Source organism: Schistocerca gregaria, chromosome 1 (assembly GCF_023897955.1).
Source record: "Schistocerca gregaria isolate iqSchGreg1 chromosome 1, iqSchGreg1.2, whole genome shotgun sequence".
NCBI classification, from domain to species: Eukaryota; Metazoa; Arthropoda; class Insecta; order Orthoptera; family Acrididae; genus Schistocerca; species Schistocerca gregaria.
In genome coordinates, this window is record NC_064920.1 from 469551959 (window position 1) to 469564269 (window position 12311).

At 37.8% G+C, this 12311-nt stretch overlaps 1 protein-coding gene across 1 annotated transcript in view; it reads left to right on the plus strand.

Moving 5' to 3' along the window:
• LOC126353066 (mpv17-like protein 2) overlaps positions 1-9792 on the plus strand; it is a 28387-nt gene extending 18595 nt beyond the window's left edge. The window contains exons 3-4 of the mRNA XM_050002735.1: positions 6617-6761; positions 9556-9792. Coding sequence (XP_049858692.1) covers positions 6617-6751 — 135 coding nt within the window. The 3' untranslated portion in view covers positions 6752-6761; positions 9556-9792. The remainder of the gene's footprint in view (positions 1-6616; positions 6762-9555) is intronic.
• The last annotated feature ends 2519 nt before the right edge of the window (positions 9793-12311 follow it).

Below are 12311 nucleotides of genomic sequence, written 5' to 3' on the forward strand. Positions count from 1 at the left end.
CATAAGTCAAAAATAGTTATTAATTTTTTTTCCAATAAAAATACTTCCCCTCTGTGACATCTGGGGAAATATGACAGTGATATTTTGAATATAAGATACTTTCTGTTATTATTGTTATTATGAATATTATTATTATTATTATTATTATTGTCTGAAGTAATGCAATCCAAATGACAAACTTCAGTTGTAGCATTTACGTTTGTAAGAAAATTCCATTTTTTTCCCCTCAAACTACATAATGTTATATGGAGAAGTATTGCATTGACTATTGCCATACAGAAAGTAACAAGTTGAAAATGTTTTGTGAAAATCTGAAACAGTCGATGTCGGGTATGAATGATGATGATGATGATGATGATGATGATGATGATGATGATGATGATAATAATAATAATAATAATAATAATAATAATAACAATTATTATTATTATTAATTATTATTATTATTATTATTATTTCATCACAACACAAAGTATTGTGATTTCAGTTTTATTTGTGTGTCCATTTGTAGAAAAACCATTAATAATTTTATTTTATTACAGTGTGTACTGTCTAGGAAATTATTTATGACAAATTATAAGTTCCCACCAGGTAGGAGAAACATGATATAAGCATTTTCCAATGTGTGTCTACTTTTTCTGGAAATTGGAAGGTGACAAATATTAATTTTTTTATATTGTTCTTTGTAGCTTTACTGCTTAAATAATTCCATGTCTGTTACATATGTGGTTCTCTTAACTAATGATAAAATCCAAATCAGAAGCTTCATAAACCATTTATGTAGATAATTAACATTTTGCATTGACTTTCTTGCATGGCAAAACAGGCTTTCAAACTTCAAAAAAGGGCTATTAGATTAATGAAAGGGGTTCCTGCAGAGTGTCATGCAGGGAAATATTTTAAGAATTTAAAATAATGACTCTGCCTAGCTTATACATCTATGAATGTGTATGCTTTCTGAAAACTCATCAGGAATTTTCAACATTAAATAATCATGTTCATAACCATGAAACAAAGAACAGGGATGATTTTCACAGACACACCCACAAAGGAGCACTCTACCAAAAAAGTGTAAACTACCAGCCCAAAATACTTTTTAGTGCATTGCTTCTACAATAAAGAAAATTAAAGAATGTCATAAATTCAAGGTAGATCTTAAACAATTTTAACTAACAGATAGTATTTATAGCATGGAAGAATATCTGAATATGGAAAAGTAATATTTTTTATATATACAAAACTTTATATATACAAAACTTATCCAAGTTTCTGAAACAAATTAAAGATAAGAAACTGTATTGTAATTGAATACATCCATACAATGTATATTGTTAATGAATGAATAAAGAGATTGATTGATTGATTCCCAAAGCAAAATCTTTGTTTTTAATTTAGTTTATGCTCCCAATGACTGAGTCTTAAAAACCAAGTTAATTTAACTATCATGTTGTTAGCTGTGCCATTGGCATTTAGAAAACCAACTATTGGACCTTAAAACTATTCCTACTTATTGGCACAAAAATTATTGTTTTCATTTCCATAAAAACATTTTGTATTTTCTTTCCCCTATGAGGATAAGTCTCCAACGAACTATGGATATTGTATGGCTCAATGATACATACCGTACCACACCATACCATACCATAGCACAGCACAGATGAAAACAAAGGAAAACCATAGCTGTTGTATTTCATGAGTCATGCAGCTCTACCGTACATCTGAATGATAATCGCATTTTCTAGGTAAAATATTTCTTAGATAAAATGGTTCTCCATTTGGATCTCTGGAAGGGGACTTCTCAGAGGGATACTGTCAAAAAAATCCGCCTTCTTCTGGTCAGTGTGTGGAAATACCCTTAATTGGGTATGTAGGTTATAGAGCTTGAAACAAGAACTTGAACCGGCGGCGATAGAGAGCACTGGGTGCACCCAACTGCAAATTATTGCTCATGTCGGCACCAATGACTCCTGCCGTCTGGGTTCAGAGATCATCCTCAGTTCGTACAGGTGGTTGGCGGAATTGGTGAAGGCGGAAAGCCTTGCTCGCGGGGTGGAATCAGAGCTTTGTAGTATCGTTCCCAGAACCGATCGCGGTCCTCTGGTTTGGAGCCGAGTGGAAGGCTTAAACCAGAGGCTCATACGATTCTGCAGAGAGCTGGGGTGCAAATTTCTTGACCTCCGCTATCGGGTGGAGAAATGTAGGGTCCCCCTGAATAGGTCAGGCGTGCACTACACGCCGGAAGCGGCTACAAGGGTAGCGGAGTACGTGTGGAGTGCACATGAAGGTTTTTTAGGTTAGACAATTCCCTCCCTAGGCCCGACAAGACACCTCCTGAGATGCAGCAAGGTAGGAGTAGGCAAAATGCAACAGGGAATAACAATATTAATGTGCTAATAGTAAACTGCAGGAGCGTCTATAGAAAGGTTCCAGAACTGCTCTCATTAATAAACGGTCACAACGCCCATATAGTACTAGTGACAGAAAGTTGGCTGAAACCAGACATAAACAGTAATGAAATCCTAAACTCAGATTGGAATGTATACCACAGAGACAGGCTGGACAGTGAAGGGGGAGGCATGTTTATAGCGATAAGAAGTGCAACAGTATCGAAGGAAATTGACGGATAATAAGTTGGGTAAAGGTCACGGTTAAAGCAGGCTCAGACATGGTAATTGGAGGTCTCTATAGGCCCATTGGCTCAGCAGCTGTTGTAGCTGAGCACTTGAAGGATAATTTGGAAAATATTTCGAGTAGATTCCCCCACCATGTTATAGTTCTGGGTGGAGATTTTAATTTGCCGGATATAGACTGGGAGACTCAAATGTTCATAACAGGTGGCACAGACAAAGAATCCAGTGATTTTTTTGTAAGTGCTTTATCTGAAAACTACCTTGAGCAGTTAAACAGAGAACAGACTCGTGGCAATAACATATTAGACCTTCTGGTGACAAATAGACCTGAACTATTTGAAACCGTAACTGCAGAACAGGGAATCAGCAATCATAAAGCGGTTACTGCATCGATGATTTCAGCTGTAAATAGAAATATTAAAAAAGGTAGGAAGATTTTTCTGTAAGCAAAAGTGAGAAAAAGCAGATTTCAGAGTACCTGATGGCTCAACACAAAAGTTTTGTCTCAAGTACAGATAGTGTTGAGGATCAGTGGACAAAGTTCAAAACCATTGTACAATATGCATTAGATGAGATGGAAAAGAGCCACCATGGTACAACAACCGAGTTAGAAAACTGTTGTGGAAGCAAAGGGAACTTCACAGCAAACATAAACGTAGCCAAAGCCTTGCAGGCAAACAAAAACTACGCGAAGCGAAATGTAGTGTGAGGACGACTATGCGAGAGGCATTCAATGAATTCGAAAGTAAAGTTCTGTGTACTGACATGGAAGAAAATCCTAAGAAATTTTGGTCTTATGTCAAAGCGGTAGGTGGATCAAAACAGAATGTCTAGACACTCTGTGACCGAAATGGTACTGAAACAGAGGATGACAGACTAAAGGCCGAAATACTAAATGTCTTTTTCCAAAGCTGTTTCACAGAGGAAGACTGCACTGTAGTTCCTTCTCTAGATTGTTGCACAGATGACAAAATGGTAGGTATCGAAATAGACGACAGAGGGATAGAGAAACAATTAAAATCGCTCAAAAGAGGAAAGGCCACTGGACCTGATGGGATACCAGTTCGATTTTACAGAGAGTGTGCGAAGGAACTTACCCCCCTTCTTGCAGCGGTGTACCGTAGGTCTCTAGAAGAGCGTAGCGTTCCAAAGGATTGGAAAAGGGCACAGGTCATCCCATTTTCAAGAAGGGACGTCGAACATATGTGCAAACTATAGACCTATATCTCTAACGTCGATCAGTTGTAGAATTTTGGAACACGTATTATGTTAAGAGTATAATGACTTTTCTGGAGAGTAGAAATCTACTGTGTAGGAATCAGCATGGGTTTCGAAAAAGACGATTGTGTGAAACCCAGCTCGCGCTATTCGTCCATGAGACTCAAGAGGGCCATAAACACAGGTTCACAGGTAGATGCCCTATTTCTTGACTTCCGCAAGGTGTTCGATACAGTTCCCCACAGTCGTTTAATTAACAAAGTAAGAGCATATGGACTATCAGACCAATTTTGTGATTGGATTGAAGAGTCCCTAGATAACAGAACACAGCATGTCATTCTCAATGGAGGGAAGTCTTCCAAAGTAAGAGTGATTTCAGGTGTGCCGCAGGGGAGTATCATAGGACCGTTGTTATTCACAATATACATAAATTACCTGGTGGATGACCTCGAAAGTTCACTGAGGCTTTTTGCAGATGATGCTGTGGTGTATCGAGATGTTGTAACAATGGAAAATTGTACTGAAATGCAGGAGGATCTGCAGCGAATTAATGCATGGTGCAGGGAATCGCAATTGAATCTCAATGTAGACAAGTGTAATGTGCTGCGAATACATAGAAAGATAGATCCCTTATCATTTAGCTACAAAATAGCAGGTCAGCAACTGGAAGCAGTTAATTCCATAAATTATCTGGGAGTACACATTAGGAGTGATTTAAAATGGAGTGATCATATAAAGTTGATCGTCGGTAAAGCAGATGCCAGACTGAGATTCATTGGAAGAATCCTAAGGAAATGCAATCCGAAAACAAAAGAAGTGGGTTATAGTACGCTTGTTCGCCCACTGCTTGAATACTGCTCAGCAGTATGGGATCCGTACCAGATAGGGTTGATCGAAGAGATAGAGAAGATCCAACGGAGAGCAGCGCGCTTCATTACAGGTTCATTTAGTAATCACGAAAGCATTACGGAGATGATAGATAAACTCCAGTGGAAGACTCCGCAGGAGAGATGCTCAGTAGCTCGTTACGGGCTTTTGTTAAAGTTTCGAGAACATACCTTCACCGAAGAGTCAAGCAGTATATTGCTCCCTCCTATGTATATCTCGCGAAGAGACCATGAGGATAAAATCAGAGAGATTAGATCCCACACATAAGCATACCAACAATCCTTCTTTCCACGAACAATGCGTGACTGGAATAGAAGGGAGAACCAATAGAGGTACTCAGGGTACCCTCCGCCACACACCGTCAGGTGGCTTGCGGATTATGGATGTAGATGTAGATGTAGAAGTTAGAAATACTTGCAGAAGTTTTCTGGTACACTTCATACATCATTACTCCTAATGGCTCTATTTGGAATTCATTGTAGAGCACAGGGGTTTCTGACCACCAGATGTCCAAGGCTGCGCTCTTCATGTTAGATTTGTCATTTATCAGCTGTTTACTGTTTCAGTTTCACATGTTTTCAAATTACACTTCCTACCATTTTGATAATAGAAGAATCGCATGAGTCTTTTGTTGTTCTTATCTGAAGCTTGAAATAGCTCTTCTTATGGACTTTGTCAGGTATCTTACTGTTGTGTCATTAATTGGGAAGAGGGAGCCTCCTTGAGTTTTTTTGTTAAGTTTGTCTTGTAACATGACACTTCATTTCCTTCAGACTTCAAGACTTTGATTTCAGTTTAAGCATGGCCACTCATGAAATTTTGTGTAATAAAGACATTTTTTTGTAGGGAGGCATCTCATGTTTTTAAAAGTACATTATTATAATTTCATTTATAGTAATATGAAAATGTAGAATCAATGACAAAACAATAGCAAATCATGTTTTCAGGTTTAGTTTCTTTTAAATGAGTTGCTAATAAATAATCCTCTCTTTCTGTGTGTTTCTTTCTTGTTGGATATCATTGTGCCATATTTTACTTGTTCGTTTTGCTTTAAAACCACTTTGTTGATTGCTTTGATATCAAATGACTTATGGAGTTAAACTCATATTTCACTTTTTCCCTGTGATTACTATAACATTATTCTGTACACTTGTCATGAGGTTTCCAGCAGCACTATGCTGCTAATTAAGTCACTGTAATCAAATAAAATTTTTAAGACTTGAAAGTAATTTTCAAAGTAGGAAAATTCTACATTCTTGTTATTGTAAAGTCAAGATGTAGGGCTTGTACACTTGAGACAGAATTTTTAGCTGTGGATCTTTATTTCATCTGCACTGTAGGCCACATATAGTAACCTTTAGTTGTGATTTCATAGTTACGGTATGACTGAGTGTGATGATGAAGTGCAAGTTTTAAAGCACAGAAGAAAATATGGTTTCCCTTTGCAATAGTGTTGGATAGACTGTACTCATATTATTACAGTTTTTGATGAATAAGTTTTATTATTTGGCTAAGAAAGAAAGGCATTCAAACAAAAGACAAAGAACAGATTCCATTATCAATGATAACAAGACAAAAAGTGTGCAAGGGGATAAAATATTGTCATTCATTTGGAAGTTGGAAAGAGAGATAAACATAAGATGCACTAATAAGATATTGTCCACTTGCACACAGATATCGCAAGATATTCAGCACAACAAGATGTACTTCCTAACAGGTAGCCACTTGCAAATACTGTGTTCAACAACTTCTATACCCTTATTATATCAAAACTTGATGATTCTACCAGCCTCACACTTCTCATAATGATAAACATACGATACTGATTAATAATTATTGTATATAACAGCAGAATTTTCATAATTTGACTAAATTTTCAGGCGGATTGGTTGGTGTGGCCTCCAAGTCAGTTCATTAATTTCTACTTCGTGCCTCCAACTTACAGATTAATGTATGTAAACATTGTCACAACGCTGTACAATGTTTTACTGTCATATATCAAGCATGAAATGTGATACAAATTAGGTAAGCATCATATGCAGCTTTTAATTACAGCATGTAATGTAATAAACTACAATATATGAAATGTAGTAAGTCAAGCTCGCGTGATGTAAATTTAAATTACACACTTTGTGGCCCTTAGATGCGTATAATATAACAAGCATGTGAATAATGTGTTGGCAGGCTAAGTGAGTTGTGTAGATCATTAACATCTCACAATGTAATACGCTGTTGCTTCTGGCTATTATGAGTTAACTGAGTCATGTAAATCATAAACGTATCACACACTAGTATTCTGCTGGTGTTGACAGCATTATAAAACGTGCACTGAGAACAAAGATCAGACACTAAAATTGTTATTTGCTTGGTTAATAGGTATTTGATGATATGCTGGCATTTCAAAAATTTCAAACTATAGGCCATAATGACAGTATATTCAGTTTTATATTTCTTACTGGATTTGATTGTATCATATCATGAGAGAAGTTACTGTACCTACGTCATCTCAAGAGCTTAGAACCAGAAGTTGCTAACCACAGAATACAGATTTAATGAGAGCTAACTTGTGTTGCAAAATTTCCATGTGTAAATATATCTTTATAAACTTCAGATAATGGAAAATCCAGGATGGAATCATGACAATGGCACTTTTCCTTTTAAAGTTCACAACTCATTCAATTCTTAGATTTGCCAAGCTCAACTTTAAAAATGTTAACCATTTTCTTTGCTTGCTGAAATATGGGGAAAATTTTGAAAATAACTCCAATTTGGTCCATTATGAAAAGGCTAACATCTGTAATGACTTTTTGCTGTATACTCATTAAAACTTTTACAACAAAGTAGTTTTCAACATAATTTCTTGTGATATCCTCACTTATTGTAACAATGGCACATGCCCGCGAAAGGCAAAGGTCCCGAGTTCGAGTCTCGGTCCGGCACACAGTTTTAATCTGCCAGGAAGTTTCATATCAGCGCACACTCCGCTGTAGAGTGAAAATTTCATTCTAGAAACATCCCCCAGGCTGCGGCTAAGCCATGTCTCCGCAATATCCTTTCTTCCAGGAGTGCTAGTTCTGCAAGATTCGCAGGAGAGCTTCTGTGAAGTTTGGAAGGTAGGAGATGAGGTACTGGTGGAATTAAAGCTGTGAGGACAGGGCGTGAATCGTGCGTGGGTAGCTCAGTCGGTACAGCACTTGCCTGCAAAAGGCAAAGGTCCCATATTAAACATAGAGCCTGGAGAAATTGGGAATTGCAGAGCACAGCCTCATGAACAAGCATAAAATATTGTTTGATGAAACAAAAGTTCTGTCCCATGCCTGCACGTACAAGGATTCTTTTATTAAGGAGGCTGTTGAAATAGGAATGAGCCAAAAGAACTTTAACCGCGATAGTGGATACCATCTGAGCTGTGCATGGAAACAAGCGCGTGATGCAGAGTAGCAGCAAAGATGTTCCTTCCAAGGTTTAAGTTCCAATGGAAGTGGTGGCTTCACCAGCACACACATTGACACCGTCTGCGATAGCAGTACGTAATCGCCGACCAATCACAAGCCAACCAATCACAAGCCGTCCACGGGCTATAAAAAGGCTACCATAGCAGCAGAGAAGACAGTCAGTTGCTCCTGACGATGACAATGGAGGGTATCATCAAAAGCTTGAGATTTTATGCCGAATTGACACAGCAAGAAAACCGAGAATGTTTTAAATAATTCACATATTTCATGAAGAGCTTCTTGCCAAACCTGCCAAAGGTATGTTCAGAAATTCGCTATATGTTTGTATCAGTTATAGTGATTTACATATTGTTTGTATTACATCTAGATTTTGCATTAGTGCAGCAATTTTGAACTGGAATTTAAGTGCTCTCAGTTACCGGTGAAGTCTTCAGTACCAAGCTGCAAGAAAAATGCAGAAAGCAAAACCTTTACATACCTTGTGAACGCTTTTGCTCAGTAAGCTGAGATGAACTCCAGAGAAACTAGGATTAATTGGCAACCCATAAAAATACATTAAGGTTATTTGATTGCTGCACAACAGTGTGAAAGGCTGTGTTCTTTCCAGTAGTGGACACTGATAATCATTTGAATTTGTGATATGTGATAAAACAGAGATATTTGGTCACCCCACCATTTGCAATATTTATTGGTGCAATCATTCATCTTGTCAAAGCAACTACCACAGAGTATAGAAATATAGTGCAGGACTAACTGAGGGTTACTCAACCTAAAAGGACTTAAGCTCCAGAAAAATGTATATTCTGCTAATGGTATTGAATGCATAACACCATTAATTATGTTGTTTTGGTTAGCTCAGATGATGATCTACAGGCCATTCTGAATTTCTTAAACAAACCTTATAAAAACATTGACATACATTAAAAGGCACATATACTGTATCAACCTACTTCTACCGCCCAAGCAATGCTTCCCACCTTCACAACAAACAGTGAATTCCTGCAGAGTTTAGAACATTTTCCTGACCTTGTTGGCAACCATGTTTTAGAGGAATAAGTTGTTTGTTATATAAAATTAATCTGCAAAGGGCAATTATCTTTGTGCAGCTAGTACATAATTATTTTTTAAACCAGAAGCATGACACTAACAATAGTTCTTAAGCTCTTTGTGTGGACTGCAGTAGCTGCAAAAGAAGATAAATGACTTTCAATCTAAAGCTAAAGACACTGTGCACATAGATCTGAAGGCCAATTGCAAATTAAAGATTGTGAGGATGAGTTATTCTTTCCACATATTAGAGATGTTAAGAACAGCCACATTATAGTGGGATTTTAATTTTTTTTTATTTTTTATTGGATTTGCAGACAATACCATCACGACATCATAAGGAATACTTATATTGAACAAGAGGCGTGATTTTACTGCATACTGTGCCAGTGAAGAGAGCAGTAGAAGGCAGATGTCACTAATGTATGAGACCAGTCAACTGAGAGCCCATGTCCGTGATGCACAATCACATGCATGCGTTCTAACATACATTTGCTTGAACAATAGTAGAATAGTTATCAGATGAATAAATAAAATTGCTCTCATCACAGTGACCAATGAATTTTCTGTTCTGAGTACAGTAGAACATATTATACCTGTTCTCTCAGTTATAGTTACTGGAGGGAAAACAGTACATGAAGATAATTTTACTTGAAAATTAACACAACAGAAATTTTATTTAATGCTCGTACATGTTGTGGTTCATATATAACAACCAATCTTTGTTGGCTACTAACCAAAAAAAAAAAAAAAAAAACACCCTTCATCTTAGTCTTCACCAAGTATTATTAAAGAAGACATCTATAATGAAATTTGAATCTGTCTGCAACTTCTGCAATCTGTAATGGTAGAATTTTCTTTTTTGGGGGGCATTTGCAATGGTTGAAAGCAGCCAATAAGATAAAATACTGTATTACGCGGGAAAGATTTGTAAAATTGCACTTCATAGCAAGTTTAAGTGTGTGTGTGTGTGTGTGTGTGTGTGTGTGTGTGTGTGTGTGTGTGTGTGTGTGTGCGCGCGCATCTCCTGCCCTGCATTCATTCCCATTATTTCTGCAAATGGTTCATGAATGTTTGTTGCAATGGGCAGTTGAGTAACTTTTTATCACTGCATATGTGTTGGCCATACCTTGCAAATGTGCTAATGAAGTCACCATGCCTCTTGTGGACTGTGTTGTTGTTTTTTTCTCTCTCTCTCTTTTTATTCCCCCAACCAATCAATAAATTTACCATATGGCATTGGCTTGTTCTCGTGATACTTCCTGCATGATTGTTAACCAACCACAAAGAAGCACTTGCCTTTTTACGCAGTTTAACTCAAGATCTGAAAAATATTTTGACTTGTTTTTGTGTGTCCTGAAATGAGAAGTATCCTTCCATTTGACTGATGAAGTCATTCATTCGTAAGGTATGCAACCAGCCAGACTTGGCATGTAGTAATCCCATGGAAATATCTTGATAGCTAACAACTTTATGACATGTTTCAAGTAATTGTAATCAGATAAAACCTGCTTAGGAAAGCTATTATAGAATAAGATTTTCACTCTGCAGCGGAGTGTGCACTGATATGATACTTCCTGGCAGATTAAACCTGTGTGCCCGACCGAGACTCGAACTCGGGGTCTTTGCCTTTCGCGGGCAAGTGCTCTACCATCTGAGCTACTGGCAGAAGTAAAGCTGTGAGGACCAGGCGTGAGTCATGCTTCGGTAGCTCAGATGATAGAGCACTTGCCCGTGAAAGGCTAAGGTCCCGAGTTCGAGTCTCGGTCGCGCACACTGTTTTAATCTGCCAGGAAGTTTCATATCAACGCACACTCCGCTGCAGAGTGAAAATCTCATTCTGGAAACATCCCCCAGGCTGTGGCTAAGCCATGTCTCCGCAGTATCCTTTCTTTCAGGAGTGCTGGTTCTGCAAGGTTCGCAGGAGAGCTTCTGTTAAGTTTGGAAGGTAGAAGACGAGATACTGGCAGAAGTAAAGCTGTGAGGACTGGGCATGAGTTGTGCTTCGGTAGCTCCGATGGTAGAGCACTTGCCTGCGAAAGGCAAAGGTCCCGAGTTCGAGTCTCGGTCGGGCACACTGTTTTAATCTGCCAGGAAGTTTCAAGCTATTATAGATTTATCTGATGATGATTACTCAAAACGTAACATAAAGTTGTTGGCTGTCAAGATATTTCTGTGGAATTACTAAATGCCAAGAAGTATCCTTACACACGGCCTTCAATACCTCGTCTTAGTTGTATTCTCCTGCTCTCCTAACCTGCATAATATCCAAGTCCACACACTCCGCTGTTTACACCAGTCCTGTGACAGGCATACTCTCATCCCTTCAGAGGCAGAACAGTCTGTAAGAACAGCTATGTCAGTGATAAGCTAAACTATGCAGCAGTCTGTATGCCCTCTAGGAATAAACTGCCAAACTATGCCAAAGGGTAAATTAAATCTCATAGTAGTGGATGACATTCATCATAGTCTGACTTCAGTAAATGTTATATGTGCCATGCTGTATGAATCTTCATACAAAGACCATTTCCTTTGAACTGTACAGAGGAGTATTTCTCTAGCACTTGCTGTAGTAACATTATCTCTGTGGTCTGAACAACTGTTACTCTGTACCCTATATTATTTGCATGAAAATTCAGGACAGTTTCAAAATAACAGACAAATGACTTAAAATCAGAACGTGATACAATTCTACGTCTACATCATTATGCTGAAATTCACAATTAAGTGTGTGGTAGAGGATTCATCAAACTACTTTCAAGCCATTTCTTTACTGTTCCACTCGTGGAACAGTAGGCAGAAAAAATGAGCACTTAAATCTTTTGAGCTCTGATTTTTCTTAATTTTATTATGATGATCATTTCTCCCTATGTAGGTGGGTACCGATGACATATTTTCACAACTTGAGGAGAAAGTTGTTGATTGAAATTTCATGAGGAGATCCTGTTGCAACGAAAAACACCTTTATTTCAATGACGACCACCCCAGTTTGCATATCATATTTGCGGCACTCTCCCCCATATTTTGCAATAATACAGAACAAGCTGCCCTTCTTTGAACTTTTTCAGTGTCC